A 26,603-nucleotide genomic window follows, 5' to 3' on the forward strand; every position below is an offset into this window, starting at 1 on the left:
AGCCAGGACATAACTGTAGCATTCTCCTTGTGCCAAGCTGCATATTCAACACTCCCCACTTCTGGTTCCTTTTTCTGCCCGTCCAAGTAACCAGTGAGTTCCCGGGATGTGATGAAAAGCAAGGCTGAGACAGACCATTCCCTGAAGTTGTACTCATCCAACAACACACTTGTGATCTGTACACTGTGCAGATTTGGATTCTCCAGATTAGGAGACCTCCCACAAGCCCTAACATCTCTAGAAGACACTTCCCCGGATATGGAAGACATCTTCACTTACTCGTAAATGTCAAAACAGTAAACGCAATATATAGTGAACTGTTTCACACTTACGGAACTTGCTGCACTGTAAACTCAGTCCTGAGAACCCAACGCAGAGCTGAAACACCGAGTACTACACTGCACATTGTGCCCTAATTACTGCTGTCACAGATTATACTCTGTTGTGCTACCTTCTGCCGTGTTCTAATCACTGCTGCCGCAGCCTGCAACTTGCCGTGTTGGCTTCTACTGTGTGCTAAGCACTGCTATCGCAGGTTATAACCTCACCCACGAACAGTTCTAGGACTGCTGAGGTTAGTCATTCCGCCTAGATCTGTTCTACACAGATCTATCTTAGCCGAATGACTACAGTCTGCTGTACTGCGTCTATTAGGGCATTAGCCTCTGGGTCTACCTCCCCTTGGGCCCTACAACCAAGGGAACCCTAGATGTAGGTCTAGCTGTGTTCTACGACCAACCCTAGGGTTTCTTTGTAGCAACCAAAAAAGAAAGATGAGAGAGATAACTGCGAGTAGAAGAAGAGGCAGCTGCTGTAATCAGTCGAAAGATTAGTGCTCTGATACCATGTTTGCTGAAATAGGGCTGTCGAATGAGAGAAGAAGAGGAAGAAGAAGAATAAAATATGAGATGGGCGGCAGAATAATCCTCAGCCAGCCCTAATCTACTATATATAAGGAAATTACATAATGTTACATGAATAGACAAGAATGTCCCTGATTAGTGATGGGACACTTAGTCAAAATAAACACTAAATAAGATTAGGCCCAGTAACTAAGGCCCAATAACTAAAGACTTAAGACCCAACAAAGATAAACATACAAATTAAGACAGCCGAACCAACAGTATTTGCACCCTTCATCCCATTTCTAATTATGTCTCTCTTACTCACCTTTCCGCTTCCCATCACCAGTTTGTTACCTTGTTATCATCAGTTATTGTTCCTAAAGATGTCCAAGAAGCCCTTGCCTCTCCAGGGTGGTGCCGTGCCATGGAAGAAAAACTCTCAGCCCTTCATTATAATCATACTTGGGACCTTGCTGCTCTTCCTCCTGGGAAGCAAGTTGTTGGTTGTAAGTGGGTTTATACAGTTAAGTATCTGCCTGATGGTAGTGTTGAACGCCTGAAAGCGCGATTAGTTGCAAAAGGGTACTCCCAAACCTATGGCATTGACTACACAGAGACCTTCTCACCAGTTGCTAAGATAGGGTCAGTTCGTGATGTGATCTCTCTTCCATCCATGTATGAGTGGCCACTATATCAGCTTGATATCAAGAATGCCTTTTTGCATGGTGACTTACTCGAGGAGGTCTACATGGAGCAACCTCCAGGGTTTGTTGCTCAGGGGGAGGATGGTAAGGTGTGCAGACTAAGGAAGGCTATATATGGGCTTAAACAGTCTCCTCGAGCATGGTTTGGTAGGTTCAGTGAGGTGGTAAAGAAATTTGGCATGAAACAGTGCAAATTTGACCATTCTGTATTTAGTCATGACTCTCTGGGAGGAAAAATACTGTTGGTGGTGTATGTAGATGATATTGTTATTACTGGGAATGATAACATTGGTATTGATAGGCTGAAGACTTATCTACAGGATCACTTTCAGACAAAGGATCTGGGTAAACTGAAATACTTCTTGGGGATAGAGGTAGCGAGATCCAAGTATGGGATTAACCTGTGCCAGAGGAAATATGTGCTTGATTTGCTGGAAGAAACATGCTTGTTGGGTGCCAAACCAGCTGAAACACCCATGGACACAAATACCAAGCTAAGCAGTGATATGGGTGAAGTGTTTGAAGACCCTGGCAGATACCGACGACTTGTGGGCAAACTGAACTACCTAACCATTACCAGACCAGACATCTCATTTGCAGTTAGTGTGGTAAGCTAGTTCATGCAAAAACCTCTGATTCCTCATTGGAATGCGGTTCTGAGAATTGTGAAGTATCTAAAAGGGGCCCCAGGTCGCGGTCTGATATACAAGAGTTGAGGAAAACTTGAAATAGAAGGGTATTCCGATGCTGATTGGGCCGGTTCTATGTTTGATAGGCGGTCTACTACAGGCTATTGCACGTTTCTGGGAGGTAACCTGGTGACATGGAAAAGTAAGAAGCAGACGGTTGTGACAAGAAGCAGTGCAGAGGCAGAATATAGGGCTATGGCGCATACCGCTTGTGAATTAGTGTGGCTAAGGAACCTTCTACAGGAAGTAGGGTACAACATTAACACTCCAATGAAGCTCTATTGTGATAATTAGGCCGCAGTTCATATCTCCTCTAATCCAGTGTTTCATGAAAGAACCAAGCACATTGAGGTTGATTGTCACTTTATGAGGGAGAAGGTGCTGAATGGAGAGCTAGACACTACACATGTTAATTCAGGAAATCAGTGGGCTGACTTATTTACAGAAGGCTTGAGTCGGGGAAGAGTAGACTACATATGTAACAAGCTGGGAGTATACTTGAGGGGGAGTGTTAGCGTAGGGGTATTTTTGTCTTTATACTTTGATTGATGTTGCTGATCTGTAATGTTGTGTTGAAACATGTGCTCTTAATTTAAGTAAGGGCACATAGGTCTTTTCAGTTATGTTTTAATAATAATATAAATACTTACTGGCCGACTGGGAGAAGTCATGTTGACTCTTTCAGTTCGAACCAGAATTCTCTCTTCTCTCTTCTCTCTTTCTCTCTTTCTCTCTTTCTCTATCACTCTTTCTTCTTCTACATAACTGAACTCAGTCAGGCCGAACTCTAAGGCAGACCTGAATTCTAACTAAAATCTTCAACCTTCTAATGCTCAATCCTCCCCTTTCCTTTGGCCTGCACACCTTGTCCCATTTAACTAGATGAAACTTCTTGGTTCCCCCAACTCCTTCCCAAAGGAAATCCCTTTGAATTTTCTCTACCCTCATGGTCACCTTTGATGGGATTTTCAACAATGAAAGGTAATAATTAGGAAAGCAAGATAACACACTTCTTATCAAAGTAATTCTGCCTCCAATGAGAGGCATTTTGCTTTCCACCTCTCCAACCTTTTCTCCACTCTTTCTACTAGACGCCTCCATCTTTGACATGATTAGCCCAAGTGGAGGGAGGTCCATATAAGTCATAGCAAAAATTGGCTGTATGCCCTTAATGGACACAATGGGAGCACTGATAAACCTCTATAGAGTCACCACAACCACTCTTGCCACCACCTGTCATATTACCACCATCTTCACTAGCACCTTGATTGTCTCTAAATCCATGACTAACACCTTTGGAAACAGCTGTACAGCTCTACCTTGCATACTTCTACCTCCACCTCCTCCATGAGCTACTGCTAAGGTAGATCTTTCTGACATTGTTGCATTCTCAATATGTGAGCTGAATGCTCTTCCAATACAAGAAAACGATATGGAAGCTCACTACTAGCCAAAATCTGAGCTCGAACTACTTCAAATGCTAACATTAAGCCAGATAAATGCCTCCCTTTGTTCCTATTGTGTCTTCAAATTGGTTGAGTGGCTGGTACACATTTAATTCATTTGTCAAACTTTTCAAGGTTGCATAATATTCCTCCATACTTTTATTACCTTGTTGGAGGGAAAAATAATCCTAATATAACTAATAGATTTGAGTCACACTATCCTGCCCTGAATACAAGTGTCTAGCATTCTCCCAAATCTCTTTTGCAATGTCCAGGAACTAGGGCTGCAAACGGATCGGGTCAAATCGGATATAGGCATATCTGAATTTGATTTGTTAACATTCGAATTTGAATTGGATTTAATCTATTGAATATCTAGCGGATTCGAATCAAATTCAGATTATAATCAGATATTAAACAGTATAAATAAATTAGACTAAAAACAAAATTTGAAAATTACTTGTATAAAACTTGAACATATGAAAATTTAGTGAAAATGCAACATTACGACCAACTTCAATGATAGATATAATATACTTTTTAAGTATATATGAACATATATATTTAAATCGAATAGGATTATATCGGATTGGACAGGGGTAGATCTATATTTGATCCAATTATAAACTGATTGAATTCGAATTCGGAATCGGATACCGTTTGCACCCCTACCAGGAACATAAGATTGACACTGATATGATTTTCCATGCTATTCCACAATGAGGTCATAATTTGTGTGTTATTTTGCACCCATTCACTATACCCTTCAAACCCTACTTTTGTCTTATCCTTGGTGACATATTTCAATTTTCCTCTCCCAGTCAAGGAGACTTCAACAGATTTGGCCCATAGTACATAATTAGTACCATTGAGTTATAGTGGTTAATTGAACATTCATAAGGTCAGATTGTATCACTACAGCTGAGTTGGAACTACTTGCAGAAGCAGCCATGAGACAATTTTCTTAGTTACCAAGTAGAAATTGACTACTAAGAAGAAAAAACGAGTCCTCCAACCAAATAATCACCACTAGATAGTTGTGACACCAATTTTCAGCTTGGAAATTACCAAAGAACCCGGTTTACCACTCACCTAAAATAACCACCACTGTTACTTTCTTTCCTTAACACCTCCTTGATAATAGATCTCTTTCTAGCATTTCCAGCACACAATCTTCATGATTATTCTCAATTGCTTACCCCTTTCTTATTTCCCCTAATTAACCCCTCTTCTCCTGCCCTTTCTCTCACTGAGTTCCTTATCCCCCTCTATATAGCTTCAGTTAACTTCCTCTTTCTAGCCTTACCTTCTTCCTTCTTCTTTAGGAAAGCCTTCAAATCGTTAGGGTTCTTGAGCTTACATCATAGTTTTTTCAAGAAATTCAGCTAATGAGTCTTCCTCAGAATGTCCACCATTTGTCCTTGAATTTTCCTTTCCCACAATGCCACTAATCCCGTCCTTCAGATCTTATTCAAATTTGCTGATCCTGCCATCTCTCTACCTTCAGTAGAGACCTCCTTCACCAATTTCTTTCTTTTTTAATTATTCCAACAAGACCTCTATTGGCTCCCAAATTCTCCTTCCTCTTTTCTCATCATCTACAGATCTTGATCCTCCCTGCTTCCTTCCACTTAGTACCCAAAACTGAACTTAAAGGGATACTTGGCACAAAAGGGGGCATCTGTTGCTTTTCCCTGTTCAGGATATTGGGGTACACTGGGCACTCCAGGAAGAGATTGTTGAGGGCCGCTTTCCTTCTTGGATTCAACCCTTTGACTACTTCCACAGATCTGTTGCTCGTCCTTGTCTAGACACTTCCTGTAAGGCCTCTGGTTATTTCTTTCTATCTCCTTACAGATGCCCTGCCAATGGTCTTGATTTTGGTTTAGATCCCCCTTCTTAAGCCTTCGAGTTTCCTCCCCATTACCAAGCGTACCCTAAGTTATCACTTCCACCTCCTGTAGGACTAAGAATAGGGGTAAGATTTGCCTGTTTCTTCCCTTCATCGAAAAGTATGGAAGTGCCAAGAAAATCCTCTCCTTCTGTCCCAACCTCATCTTCCAAGCTTTCTGTCTCAGAATCGGACCCTGGATCGGAATCTTCATCATGCAACAGCTGAAGGACAACCCATCCTTCATCTTCAAGATCAACATCTTCTGAACGTGCCCTCGAGTATTTGGGATTTGGCTGATCGATCTGTCTTGTTTAGTCCCTTTATAATATTTTTTCCTAGGAACCTATTGAAGTGACTATGCACATAATTTCAAGCCTAAAGATCTTGTAGTGGAGTCAACACCTTGTTGGGATGATGATAGACAGCACTTACTGTCCCCAAAAGAGGCTACAATCAAAGGGCTTACATGACTATATAAAGAGTCACATGGACGGCGTCATCACTGGTTCAGTATTCAGCCTACCTGAGCCTGCTACAGAATTGAACTAACACTTGGTTGGTTCAGAAACCACTTGTTGATCCATAAGTTTTTTTGGGCCCCACACTGGTTCAGATAAAGAACATTTTCTAACCACTTCCACAAGAGATAGCTCTTTTACATTTTTTCTTCTGAAGTTCGAACTTTTTTGAAAACCTTGGTATAACCATCGACTTCTTCATTTGAGGTTTAGTAGGTGATTGTTCATCTTCCTCAATTATAGCACCCACCACACCTCTCCTTTCATACTCTCTCTTCTCGCCACGTGTGCACCATCCATCCAAGTCAATGTTGTCTTCAGCCTTGGAACCAGACCTCCACAGTGATGCTTCCAATTACGAATCTATAAAAAGATCTCTATTTATTTTGATAAGTAAAAAGTACCCATATCCCAACGGATATGGATACTCTCAACTTGTTGACTCATCTTTTATGTAATAAACTTTCAAAAGAAGGGGACATTTTTATATCCCTGGTTACAATAAGACCAAAGTAGACAAGGAAAATAGAGTACAAAAGGACTATTCTACCTTTTTTCTAAATACACTTTAACAACCTTCAACCACCAAACTAGAAAAGGAGTGAGACTTGGCAATCCTTAAGCCAGATAACAAAGCTTTAGTCCATGCTTTTGATGCATTTGCTACTGTTATAGGTCCACTAAAAGCCTGCAGTAACTGGCCTCCAAATTCCAAAAGGCACCCCTAACTCTTACGGATCCCGTGCTTTTTGGGGACCTTTTGAAGAAACCTTCAAACTGCATGATGAAAGTAGTCTCCAACCCAGGAGTGGTCGTATATCTTGTGGGGGAGGGGGGTGTGAAGGGAGAGGATTGTTAGATCTATAATTAGTTTCTTTCCAAATCACCAAGTCTCAAGCCTACAAAAAATTTGCTGGTCAGCATTTAGGAATTAACAATCATCATAATTCTCCTTTGAAGATCTTCAAAAGAACAAGCCTTCTCTTCAAATATTCTTTTGTTCCTCTCTGAACTTTCCCACATAACTGCATGATGATCAACTTTCTATTAGAGTGTACCCCTTTCTTCTAGCTTGTGACCAGTCCATTGCTTAAGAAAACCACAAATAGAGTTTGGAGTTATCCAATGGAAACTACACCCTTGAATCAAATCTTGAAAATGTTGCGAGAGCCTACAAGTAGTGATGCGGGGGTAGACACAAACCTAGGAAGAAATGCATATTTGAACGATCCACTTCTTTTGATAATGTCACAACTGATAATGCGACTGCACCTCTTGAATGAAAAAAGAGATTTGAGGAGGAATTGACAAAAGCCATATCCTTCTTACTAAAATAGGGGAGAGAGGAGATCTTGCATCTAGTTGATCAAAATAGGATTTTGGTAGAGTTGTTTTTGGGCTCACAAACAACCACCCACAGGATAAAACCACAAAGTGTTTGAAATGAAAGAGCAACCAAGAGAATCCAATACAAACAAAAATTAAGAAATATAATCAAAGACGAGAAAAGCAAGCATCACCAAGAGAACAAAGGATTTACGTGGTTTATCCTTACTACCTATGTCCACAGGATAGACAAAACTGTTTTTCACTAAGAAAGAAAATGAGAAATAGTACATGATATCTTGTGATTTGCAACAACCTAAACCAACCTTTAATCCTTTTACACATTCTCTCTTTCCTCTCTCAATTCAAAGAATTCATATAGAGAAAAGAACCCACTCTTACAAGAGCACCCTTTCCCTCAACTTATCTTTTTTCTTCTTCTTCCCTGAAAAAAGAGCAAACCCATCATGCAAAAGAGGCCTTTTATATAGAGAACCCACCTTACCTAAAGGAGGGACCACAACTGTTGTTAGATCACAAGCTAATTCAATAGTTGAAAAGTAAGACACAAACCCAATAATCTCCACCTCGGCCTATTCTTTTAGCTACCTTGAAAATCTTCCATTTGTGCCTCCATGGCTCCACCTATTTGCAAGCATTATAAACATTAATTAGCCTTAAGAAACATCACCAGCTATACATAACACAAATACTAAATAGCTCCAAGGAGGGACCTTGATCCTTCCTTTTGGTAGGAATTTTCCTTTCACCATCATCTGTACCCTAGAAACATACAAACTTGTCTTTGCCCCAATTACTAAGGAGACACTTCATGTGGCTAACTACTTTGTGCATTCCATTTCCAATAATCCACCGAGGTCATGGGAACTATTGTGTTCCCAACTAGATGATACAAGTCCCTGCATTTTTCTCCCTTCATCAGGACCATATTGTTGCGTATGGTTTTCATGACTCTACTTGCAACAAAGATCTTATAACCTTTGCAGTCCAATTGGCTAGGTAATATTACATTTCTATGCATCTTTGGGACATGCCACATCAACCACAGTGTGGGCCACTTCATAAAACATTTTGATTTTCACTGTCCCAATACTTGTGATGTCATAAGTAGTTGCATCATCCATGGAGACAACACTTGAAATCCAAAACCTATTCGTTTGGAAAAGTAATGCACATACCTTTGGAGACTGTGAGAATATCTCCATCATTCAATGCAATTGCCACACTACTAGATTCATTCCCATTTGTTTTTCCGTATAGGACAATCTCTTCATGTCACTAAATTCCTTGCATCTCTAACATTGTAATTTACTCTTTTCCCTTACCTTGGATCTAGACCTACCATTCTTAGATCCCTAGTCAAATGAACTTATTTTCTAAATTTGTTCCCTGTATAACTATTGCAAAGTCCTGCTTCTTCTCATACTTGGGCTTCCGCCTAATGTCATTGGATAGGAGAGCCATAGTAACTTTATTGTATCTCCCATACAACAATGTTGTTACCAAGTCTTTGCATGAATTAGGAAGCTATTTAAGAAATGAAAGGGCCCTGTCTTCTGTGCATATGCATCACACATGCTAAAAAAAGATATTAGCCAATGTCGGTCCCTGCTATCTGTGGTTTTGGGAGGGGTAGACTGGATATGAACCTAACCTTTGACACTTCTTTTGTGTAAAATGGATGCCTTAGACTTGATCCTGTATTGTTATGTATGTCATCCTAAGATGCTACCATTACACCAAGCAATGGCCCCTATGCATCATAAACGCTACCTGTTATGAGATACTCATTCTCTGGTCTAATTTAGTACAGGTGATGGTGATTCAAGGCACATTGGTTTTAAAGTTCCTATGCCAGATGCTTTTGAGATAGCTTCAGTAAGTACTTCCATTTGACAGATTCAACTGTTTTGATGAATCAATTTGAGGATGTACCATGCAAATGCCTTCTTTTCCTTTTCTGTTTTTCCTCAATCTCCAGAGTGTGGTGACGGTTGGTCGTCTTCCAGAGAAAGCAGATATGGTAATTCCTGTTGCAACAGGTATTTACAAAGTCCAAATTCTTAAGTGCTTACTGTAGCCTATTTCAAAGTTCTCCTCGCCATTCTCCTCAAGGATTACATGGTTGAGTAGGAGAGGATTCTAGAAGCTCTTCTTCTTGTTCACTTTTCCGTACATGTGGAGCATGTCCCACCAATAAAGAAGTCCCAAATGGGATTATGTGAATTGGGTTTCTGGTTATAAGAACATGTCTTCTACTGCTTGAATCTTTTACATTAGACCTAAAAGATTAAAAGCCATTGTTTTCATAATGATCTGCTAGATCTCCCGGGAACATGTAACTTGTGGGTTCTAAATACAAAGCATGGGAAAACCATGATTTTGCCATTTTGGACAATGACATTATGACCAGTACATTCAATCGGTCATCATTAATATAATCAATTTTCTTTTATCCCTTAACAGTGTCTGGCCTACATGCCCGGATTGAGAAGAAGGAAGGGAATCTAATGGTCACAGACTTGGAGAGCACTAATGGGACATTCATTGACGATAAGAGGCTCAGACCTGGTGTAGTTGCTATTCTATCACCTGGCAGCTGTATTACATTTGGTACTCCATCTCCAACTTATTCTCAACCACTGATATTTGATTGATGCATTTGGAGGCAATGTTAATCTCATATAGTAAAAAAATTCGTGTTTTCGGCAGTGTTATGTGGTCTTGGACATGGGAATCAGAATCTGACACATGTCCAGGAGTCCAACTTGGTAAACCCCAAAAAGTAGGATTCATGGACTGTCTCAAATAACCTTTTAATTTGTAAATATTATGATTTTTAATGTTATTCTTAAAATTCTCACATAAATGATATTTTAATTTGTGGAGTGGATTTTGTGTGTTGTGTCCTGGTTTTCTGGGCTTGAGTTGGTTTTTGGCCCAAATGATGTGTCTTGGTCTCTTCTGGATTTGTTCTGTTGGATGGGCCTGGTCTTTTTTACATTCTCCTTTGCTTTTCTCTTTTCAATGCATATACCTTACCTTCTTTCAAGAAAAAAAATATAAGCATAAAAACTTAGGTAGTTAAATTATGATTTAAAATTGATGTTTAATTGACAGCCTTTGCCTATTTGCCATATGGTCAGTTGGCCACACCAGTTGTTTTTCATTGTTTTCCTAATCCCAATGTTAATTTGAAAAGATGCTATAAAGAATGGATCATAAATTATGTGTCAATTTCAAGAGTCCCATATTGGATAGCTTAAATGGTTAGATCACTGTTACATAGAGGCATTTAGAATGAGCCAATGAGGATTTGTAATTTTGGAGAGTTGATATGATGTGCATTTTGGTAAATCTTCCTGATTTGTACTGTATCTGAGTCTGACACAGTTTGGGGAGTCAGGCATGAATTGACTTGTAGACACATGTTCACTTGTGAGTCTCCTCCAAAGGTGGGGTATCTGTGCAAACACTGGCTTTAAGATCTTGAAGCTTTGCTGGATTCTGCTAGGCACCCAAAGTTGGGTTAAACTCAATTGATACATGGTTGAAAGTTTTCTCGTATTTTTTTTCTTTAAAAGCCTGAGTATTATCAAATAAAAAAAGTCCCATGGTATGAAATGAATCTATTCATGAACTAATTCACAAAGGCTCAAGTCTCCCTTTATAGACACCAATTTCACCTTGGAAACGGTCTCAAAACAAATTCTATCTCCTAGCATAATCTAAATATCCATTATTATTAAAACTAATCATAGACAATATAAATTACTAAAAATACTAAGGTAGCGTTTGATAAAATTGAAATCTGAAACCTGAAAAACAAATAAGCTCTTTTAAAGGTCTGATATCTAGAAACAACAAATATGCTTTTTTCTAGAGCCTCTGAATATAATATACTGCTTGGATTGTTTGGATCCTATAACGTGTGATAACTGTCATTTTTACAGTTTTACCCTTAGAAACAGTCTATTTGATAAAATCTGAATTCTATTAGCACTGAACATCATTTATTTTGCATATTTTGTAATAAAAATGAATATGTACAATATATGTTTTCATGAATAATAATAGAATGTTTTCATGAATCTTTTAATAACTATTAATAAATATTAGTATTTACTTATTTTTAAAATTACAGAAAAATATTAAAAAGGTTTTTAAAATATATTAAAGATCATGGGAAATTATGGAAATAATTTTTAATTAGCAATAAAATTATGGAAATATATGTTAAAAATATATTAATGAAACCTAAAGTATTATACAAATAATATTTAATTAGTATTAAAATTATGGAAGCTATTAACAAATTTAAAAATATATTAAGAAATTATAAACTATTATATAAATAATATTTAATTAATATTAAAATATGGAAAATATGAAGATTTTTAAAAATACATTAATAATATATACTTTTCAAAATTATTATTTAATTAATATTGAAATTATGGAAAGTCTTATGTATATAAGACTATCTTAAAAATTATAAAATATTTAATTATAATAATGTAAAAGTTTATAAAATAATAATAAAATATAGACAACTAGCAATACAAAATTATGGGGATATTGACTATATTTTTAGGAGGATGTGGTTCAATATGGATCGGAAGTAGTGGATAGCTGGTTGTATTTTGTATCCCATGTTCTTAGTGATTACCAATGAAGCTTTTGAGGGTTATTTCAAAGGTGAGAGGGGCTTGCGTCAAGATGATCCCATATCTCTCTCCTTATTCTCATTGGTAGTGGATTCGTTGGGGAGAATGATCAACAATGCAGTTGAGGGAGGTTACATTGAAGGGTTCATTGTTGGTGATGGAGGACTGGTTGTATCTTTGTTACAGTTTGCTAATGACACCCTTATCTTTTCTAGGGAAAGCCAGGCTGATTTGATGTTCCTTAGGTGCCTGTTGATTTGTTTTGAAGTTGTTTTTGGCTTTTTGGGTTGAAAGTTAATCTCCTAAAAAGCTAGATTATCCCAGTGGGGAGATTCCACATCTTGCCGAGTTTGCTAGCACTCTTTTTTGCTGGGTGGGTGCTTTGTCAACTAAGTATTTTGGACTTCTTCTTGGAGCCAATTATAGATTTATTTCTAGGGGTGCAACTTGGTTGGGACCAACATAAGCCTAGATCGACCTAGCCTACAATTTTACATAGGTTGGGCTTGGATTTTTTATCCTCTGGTTAGGCCTGGGCCCAAGACTTTGGGCTTTTTATTTTTCTAGCCCAAACTTGGCTTGACCTTATCCTTATGTGAACCCAACCTGGAAGGGACAATTTTTGTCAAAAGATGGAAGATTGACCTTAATTCAAAGTGTCCTTTCAAGCTTTCCAACTTACTCTCTTTTCTCCTTACCAGCCTCAGTTGCTAACACTATAAGAGAAATTGAGAAGGGATTGCTATGAGAAGGCCCTAATGATTTTCAATGACAATTGCCCTCTACTTTTTCCTTCCTCCATGGCTAGCTTTTTTGCTTCAATCATTGGCTCCTCTCATCATCTTATCACTGGAATGAAAGCTTCTTCTCTCCCCTCTTGCCATCTTTTCTCCCCTCTCTCCCTATGTTGTAACACCTTCTTGCCAAGGATAGCTCTAATTTTCCAGTCTCTTAGTAAATCAAGAATATACTTCCTTTGGGAAATAAGGATTCCCTTATTAGATTGAGCAATTTTCATACCAAGGAAATACTTACGAGGGCCAAGATCCTTCACCTCAAAATGTGAAGTTCGAAACTCTTTCAACTTATGAATCTCTTCTTCACAATATCCGGTAATCACAATGTCATCCACATACACAATCAGAATGGCAACAAGATATCCCCTTCTTTTTACAAACAATGTGAGGTCAGTATGACATTGCACAAATCCAACCATCATCCACCTCATCCATTGTCATCTGAATGGCTTCTGGCTTACCTTGTTGATCTACTTTGTGAAAAGGAAAATCAACTCTTTTATTAATTGGGGGATATGAATTTCTACAATGCCTACTCAATTAACATGTAGGACACACCAACGATGACAAAGAAATTGACTTAAACAAATGTGAAAACAAGACCTTCAAAGAAGGAAAGGATAAATGACCAAAATGACAATGTCAGAGGTAAATTTTGTCTTTATTACACTGACCCTGACTTTGACTCAAAAAACAGGTTCCCTTCAAAGAATCTGAAGCTATAGAATCCAAAATATAGTAACCATCTATCATACGTCCTCTAGCAATCATTCTCCCCAAAGTCGGTAGAAGTCTGCTGAATTGAAAAATATAAAAGAAAAGTAGTTTCTTGAAGAGAGAAGGAAGAGAGAAGGAGAAGAAGAGAAGAAGAGAAGTTGAAAAGAAAAGAGAGCAATAATCTGGCCGCCCCCTTCACTTATCATTTATACTAAAATAATAGAACAATACAAAGACAACTATGCCATTTTTTTTTTATCAATAACAACACTTTTATTAAAAGAGATAAGTAAGATACAACCAGGAAGGAGGGGTAAAATGTCTTAACCCTCCCTTTCAAACCCGAAAAAACATATTACAGAAGCCCAAAACAAATTAGATCTTCCCACCCCCTGTTTAGCCAAGGAGTCAGCCATGGAGTTGGTACTCCTGTTATCCCATTGAAACCTTATGGTCATGTTCTGAGTTAGTTGCTTGATTTTCTTTCTTTCATTTGAGAACTTCCACATGCTGGACTCTTCCATCTGCAACCATCTAACAGTCAGTTGGGAGTCACCTTCCACTAGCAACTTGCTAATATTCAACTGCTTAGCCCTCTTGACTCCTACAACTGCTAGGATTTCAGCTCTCAGAGAATCCTCCTAGCCTATAGGTCCTGAGAACATAGCAATAATTTGCCCTTCTTCGAAATTGAAAATACCACCTATGCCTAAAGGGCCTGGATTTCCTTCACTACTACCATCAAAGTTCAATTTGATGAAACTCAAGTCTGGTAGAGTCCACACAGGTCTGATATCACTAGACATAGGAGCTGACCGAGCCACTTCTTCCCAGCTTCTAATGATGTCTCCTACTGAATAGGCTTCAAAAAGCTTCAAAGACTTGACCCAATGAGTCACCCTGACATATACAAGTTCTATGAGGGCTTCCCTGCTTTTCTCTTTTTCATGAAATAATTTTTGATTTCTTTCTTCCCAGACCGTCCAGCAAACAACAACTCTAGCGCATCTCCACAAAATTTTACCTCTCTTCTTTAGACCCCTCACTGGAGTGGAGCTAAACAAGCTTTGCACACTTGAAGGGGAGGGCCACCTGCAACCAAATAAAGAAAAGAACCAACACCAAATATCTGAAACAAAAGGGGAAGAGACAAGCAAGTGATAGTAGCTTTCACCATTCTTCTTAAGATAAGATGCACCAGTGTGTGGATAAACACCAATTAGGCCTTTTCTTTTGAAGTAGGTCACAAGTGTTACACTTTTCTAGGATTGCTTCCCAGCAAAAAGCACCTACCCTAGGAGGGATGGGGCTACCCCAAACTTCCCGAACTGGAAAAGGAGGCCCAGGTACCGGACTAGACTATGTCAATGCTTTGAAGAAGGAGGAGCAGGAGAAGATACCCGAGGGAACAAGAGACCACACCTTAGAGTCCACAATGGAAGGTTCAAGGACTACTTCATCCAAGATTTTAAGCAGATTCGAAATGGGTTCCAACTCAGAATCTTTGAGATCCCTTCTAAGACCCAAGTTCCAACCAGTAGCGGAATTGGACAAGTTAGCAAATGTTGCTACTAGTTCATTTTTAAACCTAGACAGAGCAAACAAAGAGGGAAACTACTCTTTCAAGGGAAAATCCCCCACCCAAGTGTGTTCCCCAAGAAGTACAGACAGACTAGAACCAAGACCGTACTTGATAAATGGAATAAAAGACTGCAGGACAGCATGAATCGACTTCCAAGGGGAGGCTCTTGAATCCCTAGATGATAGTCCCGGATCCTAGCCATCTGCCTTTTGCCCATGAATACTTAGGATTATTTTAGCCCACAAATTTTCTTTTTCTTTGGACCATATCCATAACCATTTCCCTAAAAGAGCTTCATTCTTCTTCCGCAGATTTCCCAGCCCCAGTCCCCCTTTACTTTTAGGTCTTGTAACTAGATCCCACCTAACTCTATGGTCCTTTCTCTCCTCCCCAGGTTCCCATAAAAAGTCCCTCATAAATTTTTCCAACTCCCTACAAACTCCTTCTGGGATTCTGAACACTGACAAGAAATATACTAGAAGGTTTGCCAAAGTTGACTTAATCAGTGTTATCCTACCCCCTAGAGACAAGTAGTTCTTCTTCCAGGAAGCTAGCCTTTTAGTGAACCTATCAATCACCAGATTCCAAAAGCTCCTTTTTCTGGGATTGTCTCCCAAAGGAAGCCCTAAGTACTTCAGTGGCCAATGAGCTATCTCACATCGAAACACTCTGTTAGGAACTTGCCTAAGTCAGGGCTCTTCGAGGGGCCAACCTCCTGAATTCTTGGAGAGAGAGAGAGAGAGAGAGAGAGAGAGAGAGAGAGAGAGAGAGAGAGAGAGAGTGTGAGAGTTTAATGCTAAAAGAGTCATTCCCTTATTCCTTTTCTGCTCTACTACTTATAGTTTTACAATCTTGATTGTTACAGTTGTTACAAAGTTGTTGTTACAAGTGGATGGTTAGTTGTGCTGATGTGGCCTCCTCTTGTAAAACTGATTAACTGCTGTTCCTCTTGTAAAACTGATTAACTGCCTTCTGTTGGTCTGTTCTAGTAGTCTTGACACACTCGAGCCCTTTCCTCCACCTCTCATTCATATTAATACCGATCACACAACTCTTACCCAGGTTTACCTTGAGGTTGGTCATTTGTTCAAACACCCTAATTGCCATCTTCATATTGCACACCCAGCTAATCTTCTCTCCATCACAAAACAGAATTGTGTCATCTACAAATTGTAGGTGAGTGACTGGAACCCTATCCCTCCCCACTCTCCAACCACTTATCAGATTTCTGGAGTCTGCCCTCTCAATAAGCCTCCCTAGCACTTCAGCAATTAGGGTAAAAAGAAAAGGGGAGAGAGGGTCCCCTTGCTTAATACCCCGCATAGTTGGAAAGTGATCCACCACCTTGCCATTTTCTAACACAGAATAATGGCAAGTCCTAATGCACCCTTTAATCCACTTGCACCACCTCTGCCCAAAACCACAAGACTCTAGCACTTCCAACAACAGAGATCAATCAACCAGATCATATGCCTTCTCCAAGTCCAACTTACACACTAGCCCTTTCTCACCTCTACTTCTGTAGTCTTCCACACTCTCATTTGCAATTAAGATTTGGTCCACAATTTGTCTATTCGTCACGAAGGCACCTTGGTTATGGGAGATGATCGAGGGGAGCATGTCTCTAATTCTTTTGGATAACACCTTAGCAATGATCTTGTAGAGGCTGTTAACCAAACTGATGGGTCTGAACTCTTTAGGATGAGAAGCCCCAACCTTCTTCAGTATTAAAGCAATAAAAGTAGAATTCAGGCCTGGGTTTATCACACCTCTTTCAAAGAATTCCAAGAACACTGCTTGAATGTCAGCCTTAATTATCTCCCAACAATCTTGATAAAAGGCCATCGTAAAGCCATCAGGGCCCAGGGCTTTGGATCTATCCATAGAGAAAATGGCTTATCTGATTTCTTCCAAGTCAAACTCTCTTTCCAGCCACAACATCAACTCATTAGGGAGCTTAGGCCAATCCAACCCTTCAATCCTTAATCTCTTCTACAAAGGCTTTCTAAAGATGGATTTAAAGTGTTCCACAAAAGCCCCAACAATCTCTTGCTGTTGTGTTAAAACTGTCCCATCAACAACTAGCTTAGATATGGTGTTCTTCTTTCTTCTGCCATTGGCTATTGCATGGAAAAATTTTGTATTCCTACCTCCTTCCTTCACCCATTTGTGTCTAGATTTTTGTCTCCAACTTACTTCTTCTTTGAAGATTATGTCCTCCAGGCTCTTCTTTAACTCCCACCTCATTTCTTTATCTCGGTCTCCAAAACATCCTCTTTCTTCCTTAGCATCTAACTCCTCTATTTTACTTATCAACTGCTGCTTCTTCTCTTCTAGCCTATCAAAGTGGAGAGAATTCCATTCCTTAATTTTGACCTTGAGCTCTTTCAGCTTCCAATGGAATTTCATCCCTTCCCAATTGATTTTCGGGTTACTTTCATTCCACCAAGTTTTCACTTTGTCTTTGAATTCTGGGTGAAGTAGCCACATATTTTCAAACCTGAAGGGAGAGAGCCCACTACCACCAATATCAGACTTACCAATCATTATTGGCCAATGATCAGAAGTAACTCTAGGTAGAGGCCTTGACACCAAATCTCCCCAATGCTCCTCCCAGTCTATGGTGAACAAGAATCTATCTAATTTGGAGTAGATGGGTTCAGCTTGGAGATTAGACCAAGTGAAGCTATTATGAGAAAGGTTCAATTCCTTTAACTCAAAAACATTAATGAACTCATTGAACTTCCTCATACTGGTAGTGCTTCTTTGTCTCACCTTATTGCTCTCTTCAATGAACCTTATCACATTGAAATCCCCTCCCACACACCACGGCCCCTCCCACTAGCCTCTAATATCTCCCAGTTCCTCCCAAAGCTCATTCCTTTGTTTGCAATCATTTGGACCATATACATTGGTAAGGACCCACTCAAATCCATCTGACACTTGCTTAAATTTGACAGAAACTGAGAACCTTCCCACTAATTCTTCCACTCCCTCCACTACTTCATCCTTCCACAAATTAATTGACCCTCCAGATGAGCCCCAGGAGGGGCTTATAACCCACCTCAGTCCATTTACTCTCCACACACTTCTAGCCCACCTTTTGTCAGAAGTCATAAGTTTAGATTCCTGAATTAAAACAATGTCTGAATTTTCTTTCTTTAAAACTTCCTTTATTAAGGCTCTTTTTCTTACACCCCCAATCCTCTCACATTCCAGCTTATAATCTTCATTCCTTCCATAGCTCTGCCTAGCCCCACTCCCTTTCCTTCTAGTAGCCTCCTTTTCTTCCCCTCCCATTCCTCACTCTAGCCTCTGTGCTCACGTCCACTTCCAACTTTAATTTCTCAGCTTCACCTAACCTTCTCTTCCTCCTATTCCCATCATTTTCAGCTCGTAAATACCCTTTCAGCTCGTTTAGGTTTTTCACCTTACAACCTAACTTTTCTACAAATTTAGCTAATGGCTCCACTTCTTCCTCTCCCTTCTCTTCCTTTTCCCCCCTACCTCACTCCTCCTATTCCCCTCCTCCTCCATCTTGCCACTGTCCTCCTTAGTTTCCCCTTTGGTTATAGGGCGGAAAAACATAAAACAACATATATAACACTCAAAAACATAATAACAATTGGACTCACATAACTACTGTGGTCCCCACCTCCTATCTAACAACTAACATAAAACATCTGCTCAGAAAAACATCATAAAACTAATTAATCTTCAACACTCCCCCTCAAGTTGGGAGTAAATGTCACACATTTCCAACTTGCGTAGATTATGTTCAAGCTTGTTCTTTGCCACCCCTTTAGTGAGAACATTAGCTAATTGCAACTTTGAAGAGACATAAGGCAAACAAACTTCTTCGGTTGTTGCCCTTTCTCTTATAAAGTGTCTATCAACTTCAATGTGTTTTGTCCTATCATGCTGAATCGGATTGTGGGCAATATTGATTGCAACTTGATTGTCACAGTATAACATCATAGGTTCCTTTGCTTTCACCTCAATCCCACTCAAAAGAGATCTAACCCAAAGAAGTTCTGAGACACCATGAGCCATGGATCTATACTCAGCCTCTGCACTTGACCTTGCCACAACCACTTGCTTCTTACTCTTCCAGGAGATTAAGTTTCCACCTACAAAGGTACACACTCCTAATGTAGACCTCCTGTCATCTAAGCATCCTGCCCAGTCTACATCTGTATAGGATTCTAGCTTCAGATTCTCATGATTTGAGAAAAGAATGCCTCTGCCAGGGTGCTTTTTCAGATATGCAAGTATTCTCTCAATAGCTTCCTAGTGTTGAACCCGAGGTGCATGCATGTACTGACTCACAACACTGACAGCATAAGAAATATCTAGTCGTGTCATACACAAATACAGTAGTCGGCCCACCATTCTTCGATATCTCCCCACATCCTTTACCAACTCACCATCCACACAATTAATTCTGTGATTTGGAATATCTGTGAAATATCTGGTCCCCAACTTCCCAGTCTCCCACAGTAGGTCTAGTACATACTTTCTCAGTGAAATGAAGATCCCATGATTGGATCTTGCAACTTCAATCCCTAAGAAGTATTTGAACTCACCAAGATCTTTGATTTCAAATTCTTGCTACAATGATTTTTTGAGATCATCAATCTCCTCCAGATCATTTCCTATCGCCACTATATCATCCACATACACAATCAGAATTGACACCAGAGCATCTCTCCTCTTCACAAAGAGGGTGTGATCAGACTGTGTCTGTGTGTATCCAAAACGGATGATTGCCCCTTTGAACCTGTCGAACCAAGCCCTAGGTGACTGTTTCAGTCCATATAGAGATTTTCTGAGTCTGCATACCTTTCCTTTACCAACATTTTCATAAAAGCCTACTGGAATGTCCATATATACCTCCTCCTGTAAATCACCATTGAGGAAAACATTTTTGACATCAAGCTGGAACAAAGGCCATGAATATGTGGCTGCTAGAGATAAAAAGATACGAACTGAACTCATCTTAGCTACTGGTGCAAATGTTTCCAGATAATCAACACCATAGGTCTGAGTATACCCTTTTGCTACCAACCTTGCCTTGTACCTCTTTATCTTGCCATCAGCCTTATACTTCACTGTGAATACCCATCTACATCCGACTGTCTCCTTGTCTGGGGGGAGATCAACTATTTCCTAAGTTTGGTTTTTTATCAAAGCATCCATCTCATCTTGCATGGTTGTTTTCCACTCAGGTTTGGAGAGAGCCTCAGTAACATTTCTGGGTATAGACACAAAATCCAGGGAAGAAAGAAAGCACGGTAGGAGGGTGATAAGGCACTATTGGAAAGATGGTGTGAAATGCAGTGGGTTGTACACTTTTCTAAGTTATCTGAAGAAAACTGAAGAGAAGAGAGTTGAGGGTTCAACAATGAGGGTCTGAGAAGAGGGTTTCGAACACTTGCTCTCTCAGCCCCCTAACACTGTTTTATTAGATATATTTGAATAATTACAAGGAGGCCCTTAGTTGGACAAGAATTTACAAAGAACTTAGTATTGACAGGATGGGCCCAGAATAAGACCCATTACAGAAAAGAAACATAAATAACAAGAAAGAATAAACAACCTACAACTTATGGGCCATTTGGCCCATCTTCTCTACACTCCCCCTCAAGCTGAGCATAGATGTCAATCATGCCAAGCTTGTTGGTATCATGCTGAAGTTTTGCCTTGGGAATGCCTTTGGTGAGAAAATCTGCCAATTGTCCTTCAGATGTGATGAAAGGAAGACACACTTCACCCGTAGAGACCCTTTCCCTAACGAAGTGTCGATCAACTTCAATATGCTTGGTTTTATCATGTTGCATTGGGTTGTGAGCAATGTTGATGGCAGCCTGATTATCACAGTACAACATCATTGGCTTATCATATTCAACTCCAAGTTCTTTCATCAAAGATTTTAGCCATAATAATTCAGAAACCCCATGTGCCATGGCCCTGTATTCTGCTTCAGCAGAAGACCGAGCAACAACCGATTGTTTCTTGCTTCTCCAAGAAACAACATTACCAACTACCAAGCTGCAATACCCAGAGGTAGATCTTCTGTCATCAATGTTCCCGGCCCAATCAGCATCGGTGTAGGCTTCAAGTTTCATATGACCATGCTTGGCAAACAGAATACCCTTTCATGGGGAGCCCTTCAAATAACATAGGATTCTCTCTGCAGCTGCCATATGAGTGTCTCGGGGAGCATGCATGAATTGGCTAATGCAACTAACTGCATATGCAATATCTGGCCGAGTCATGCATAGGTACAAAAGTTTCCCAAGAAGTCTCTGAAAGATTCCTTTGTCTTCTAACAATGTCCCTTCTGAGGCTGAGAGTTTATGACTCATATCAATAGGAGTAGCAACTGGTCTAGCACCCATCTTTCCAGTTTTAGAGAGCAAGTCAAGAACATGCTTCCTTTGAGAGATAAGAATCCCATCCTTGGATCGAGCCACTTCTATGCCAAGAAAGTATCTCAATTCCCCCAAATCTTTAATCTCAAACTCTGTATGGAGAAAAAAATTTAGATCATGAATTCCTGAGGCATCATTACCAGTCACTACAATATCATCTACATACACAATGAGGTATACTGCCAGAGGTCCACTCCTCTTCACAAAAAGAGTATGATCGGACTGTGTCTGCACATAACCAAAGTTAACAAGGGTTGTTCTAAATCTCTCAAACCATGCTCTAGGGGATTGTTTTAGTCCATAAAGAGATTTCTTCAGCCTGCATACCTTCCCTTTCATATCAGTTTCATACATCCCTGGAGAAAGAGACATGTAAACCTCTTCATGTAATTCACCATTCAGAAATGCATTCTTCACATCCAATTGATAGAGGGGCCAATCAAAGTGAGCAGCTAAAGATAGAAGAACCCTCATAGATGTCATCTTGGCAACAGGTGCAAAAGTCTCTAAATAATCAATCCCATATGTCTGTGTATAACCTTTTGCAACCAGCCTGGCCTTGTACCTTTCAATGGTGCCATCAGCTCTGTACTTGATAGTAAAGACCCACTTGCAACCAACAGGATCCTTCCCCTCAGGCAAATCCACCACTTCCCATGTGTCATTCTTGTGTAGGGCATCGATTTCAGATCTCATAGCATCCCTCCATTCTGGAATCTTAAGAGTTTCTGACACAGACCTGGGAATAGGATGAGAAGCAACAGAGGAGAGATAGGCAAAGTATGAAGGTGAAAGCAAACTGTAAGAAAGGTGCTTGGAAATGCAGTGTGTAGTGCACTTCCGTTTTCCTTTTCTAACAACAATGGGAATATCAAGGTCAGGGAAGGATGAATCCAAAGGTGTTGAAACAGTACCTGTTGTCTCTTTTGTGACTGAAAGTGTATGAGGTTCATGTGTTGTAGGAGAAACAATCTGCACATTTCTGGATCTTTGCCTTTGATACACCTTGGGATTGAGGATAGGATGAGGAGGTAGAGCACTAGGGCAAGGAGAATGGAATGATTGATCCACCCTTGATACATTTGAAGGAGAGGCTAACACATCAAGAGACTCAACAGGGACAGGAAGAGGAAGAGCAAACACCTGTGTCAAATCCTCCCCCTGTGGACAATGTCCTTCTGGAGAGGAACCTAAAAGGGGGAAAGCTCATCAAAGGTGACATCCATTGAGACATACCGATTGCCAGACTTTGGATCAAAACAACAATAACCCTTTTGTGTGGGGGAATAACCAAGGAAGATACACTTTTGAGCTTTGGGTTCAAATTTATGCCTTTGGACACTTGGAACATGTACGTAACAGGTGCAGCCAAAGACACGAATAGGAACAGGAAAAAGGTCCTTGTCCGGATGAAGAAGAGTGAAGAGAGACCTAAACCCCAAAACCCTAAATGGCATGCGGTTTATAAGGTAGGTAGCAGTAAGAAGAACATCACCCCAAAACCTGGTAGGAACATGTGAGGAAAATAAGATACTTCTTGCAACCTCAATAATATGCATGTTTTTCCTCTCAGCAACCCCATTCTGTTCTGGGGTCCTAGCACATGAGCTTTGATGAATAACCCCCATGTCGGAAAGATAGCATGATAGGTTTTTCTCAGTATTCTTTTGCATTGTCCAATCTGAAGATTTTAATCCTAGTATCAAATTGGGTTAGACCAAATTCATGGAATTGTTTTACAAGTCTTGGAACTTCATCACGGGATTTCATCAGGAATATCCAAGTGAACTGTGAAAAATCATCAATAAACACGATAAAATATTTGTAGCCACCCATGGAGGGTAAGTGGTAAGGTCCCCACACATCAGAATGCACAATATTAAAAGGAACAGAAGATCTTTTATTGCTCAAAGGATAATTGTTTCTATAATGCTTTGACAATTCACAAGACTCACAATGAAGACTGGACAAATTAATTCCCTTAAACAGTTCAGGGAATAGATGACTCAAGGCAGAAAAAGACAGATGACCAAAATGACAATGGTACAACATAATCCGACTAACAGACTCTAAAGAGACAGATCCGAGAGCAACATTCCCAAGATGATCAGTGCATTGTCCCTGAGTATCAAACAGGTATATTCCGTTCGCCTCATGGCCACTCCCAATCACCTTCTGAGACTCTAGATCCTGGAAAACACAGTAGGATGGAAAAAAAGTTACACAACAGTTTAGTAACTTGGTTAAACTACTCACAGACAACAAATTTGTATCTAGTTTAGGTACATGAAGGGCAGAAGGTAGGTACAAGGAATCCGTAGCCTTGATGGTTCCCTTACTAGAGATAGGGGCAAATGAATCATCAGCTAAAGTGATTTTATCACGTCCAAGAAGTAAGTCATATGAAACAATCAAAGTAGACAGATTGGTCATATGGTCAGAAGCACCTGAGTCAATAATCCAAGGGATCTTGAGATTACCTGAAGATGTAGCATGATTGGCAGAAGCCCTTGTACCTGAATGAGCAAATGCTGAAGCAGTAGAATTTCCTGAAGGGTTGGAAGGAGAGGTTACATCACTCAGCTGATTGATCATCTTTCCAAACTTTTCATATTCTGGTCTCATGGCTACCAACTGTGCAGAAGCAGACATCTCTTCACTATCTGGCCCGGCAGCTGTATTTGCACTTCCTGATCTTTTACTATCATGTTTTTTCTGAAACCGAATGGGAACAAGATTAGGATGTAACTTCCAACACTTGTCTTTGGTGTGCTTCGGCTTCTTGCAGTACTCACATATAACTTCTTTCTTTCCTGTGCCACTAGAAGTCCAGCATTTCCTTTAGGTTTAATCCCCATATTGGCAAAGTGATCATTAATATCAGCCCCTTGAACCTAGACAGCCCTTCTGCTCTCTTCACTACTCACCAATGCATAAGCTTGTGACAAAGAGACACACTCATTGGAAAGAATATTCTGTTTTGTGATATCATATTCTGGGTTTAGTTCAGTTAAGAACTCAAAAACCCTGTTCTTTTCAACCAATTTTCTGTAGGTCTCTGCATCATTGGTGGTGTCCCAAGTTACAGCTTCTATTAGGTCAATCTCTTGCCATAGGGACTTCAGGGTTGAGAAATATACATCTAGAGGTTTCTCTCCTTGCCTTAAATTCTTTACATCACTTCTCAATTTATATGCCCGGGCCACATTGAGTTTTTGGAAATAGGTTTCTGCAACACTGTCCCAAATTTCTTTTGCTGAATTCATCCATAGGTAGTGTTGACTGATTTGTGGCTGCATTGAGTTCACAAGCCACCCAATGACAGTGTAATTTTCTTGCATCCACTTCTCGTAGGATGGATCATCTTCTGGGGGAGCCTTTTTACTCCCAGATAGACCTGTTCATGGGTCGGGTGGCCCGACGAGCCGGCCCGGTCCCCGGACGGGCTTGAACAAGTATATAGGCCCGCGGGCTTAACCTCGGACCAAAAAGTCCGGCCCGCAATAAATTCGACTCGAGCTCGGGATTTGCCAAAATAGACCGGCTCGAGCCCGGCCCGGCCCGACCTATAAATAAACCTAGAAAACCTAGTTGAATACCCCTCTTTTTTTCACCTTTTTCCCTTCTTTTTCCAACCAAACTCTTCTTCTCCACATCCTCTTTCCCTTTTTTATATATATTTTTTAATATAAATAAATTTTGAATTTATATATATTTTTATTGTAAATAAATTCTGATTTATATTGATTATTGAATAGGGAAATTTTCTAATTTTTTTTTATTAGGTCGGACTTCGGGCTCGGGCCCAAGTTGTAGGGCCGTTGGTCGGGCCGGGCTCGGGCTCAGGCCTAACATATTTCTATTAATAAATAGTAAAAGCCCGGCCCAGCCCGGCCCAGCCCATGAACAGGTCTACTCTTAGAAATGAACCCCTACTTTCCTCTACTACATACATGAATCTTTACTGATTGTGACCATGCCAGATAATTAGTTCCATCTAGTTTAATTGTGGTCACAGTCCATAAGGAATCACTTGGAGTCCCTTGAACCAGTCCATATTCTGCACCACTTTTGTTTTCAAACTCTGAGGAGTACATCATGTAAACACTCCAAATATGATTTCAGATGACTTCTACAAGTATACTGAATAAGGACAAGCAATAACAGAGTTCAGCCGACCACAAGAAGGTAATACACTGAGTTCAGCCTTCAAGAAGTAAACAGAAACTTCTAGGCACTCAGCCGAAGTACCCTTTTCAAATATGGACTTCAAAGTAAATACCACTTGGCACTCAGCCGAAGTACCCTTTTCACAAACACAGTGTGGGCAATAGAGACAACCCCATTGTCAAAAGAGAAAAGCAACAAGGAGTGAAACAGCCAGGTATAAGCAACAATCCACAACCTTGTTACAGGGATGTTTCGGCAGTTTGACAATCCAATAAGGAGTGAAAAACAGCCTAGAAATTTCTGGGTTAAACCAGTTTCAATGGCAGCCGAAGGTAGTACAGAACAACCAAAGTATTTCGGACAGTTCAACAGTCCAAACACATTCGAAAGCAATACAGAACAACCAGAAGAAAACTGAACCCAGAAATCTGAGTGCAACTTACAGTTTTGAACCAAAAGAAAATTGAACCCAGAAATCTGAGTACAACTTACAGTTTCGAGCTTCAACAGAACCGAATTGTTCCTCTTCCTCTTTTTCTTTTCTCTGATTCTTCCTGGCCACCAAACCACTTCTCCAAGAGATTCGAGTCTTGGGCACTTCCAATGACCTCCAAGAATCAGGCAACACGAGCCAAGCTTCCAGCCCTAGGATATTGAATTTCAGGTATGCTCTGATACCATGAAGAAAACTGAAGAGAAGAGAGTTGAGGGTTCGGCAATGAGGGTCTGAGAAGAGGGTTTTGAACACTTGCTCTCTCAGTTGTTTTATTAGATATATTTGAATAATTACAAGG

General features: G+C 40.0%; 1 protein-coding gene across 2 annotated transcripts in view; it reads left to right on the forward strand.

The window, feature by feature from the left end:
• Nucleotides 1-26,603, forward strand: part of LOC148848951 (SMAD/FHA domain-containing protein) — a 66,150-nt gene that overhangs the window by 11,702 nt on the left and 27,845 nt on the right. The window contains exons 2-4 of one of the 2 annotated variants that reach the window (XM_088950534.1): nt 9,256-9,320; nt 9,424-9,484; nt 9,909-10,055. In XM_088950534.1, the coding sequence (XP_088806660.1) occupies nt 9,256-9,320; nt 9,424-9,484; nt 9,909-10,055 (273 nt within the window). The remainder of the gene's footprint in view (nt 1-9,255; nt 9,321-9,423; nt 9,485-9,908; nt 10,056-26,603) is intronic. The other variant, XM_088950535.1, reaches the window with a different exon arrangement.

The sequence above is a fragment of the Nelumbo lutea genome, chromosome 6 (assembly GCF_056320005.1).
Source record: "Nelumbo lutea isolate HS-2025 chromosome 6, American lotus-T2T, whole genome shotgun sequence".
In the NCBI taxonomy this organism is placed as follows: domain Eukaryota; kingdom Viridiplantae; phylum Streptophyta; class Magnoliopsida; order Proteales; family Nelumbonaceae; genus Nelumbo; species Nelumbo lutea.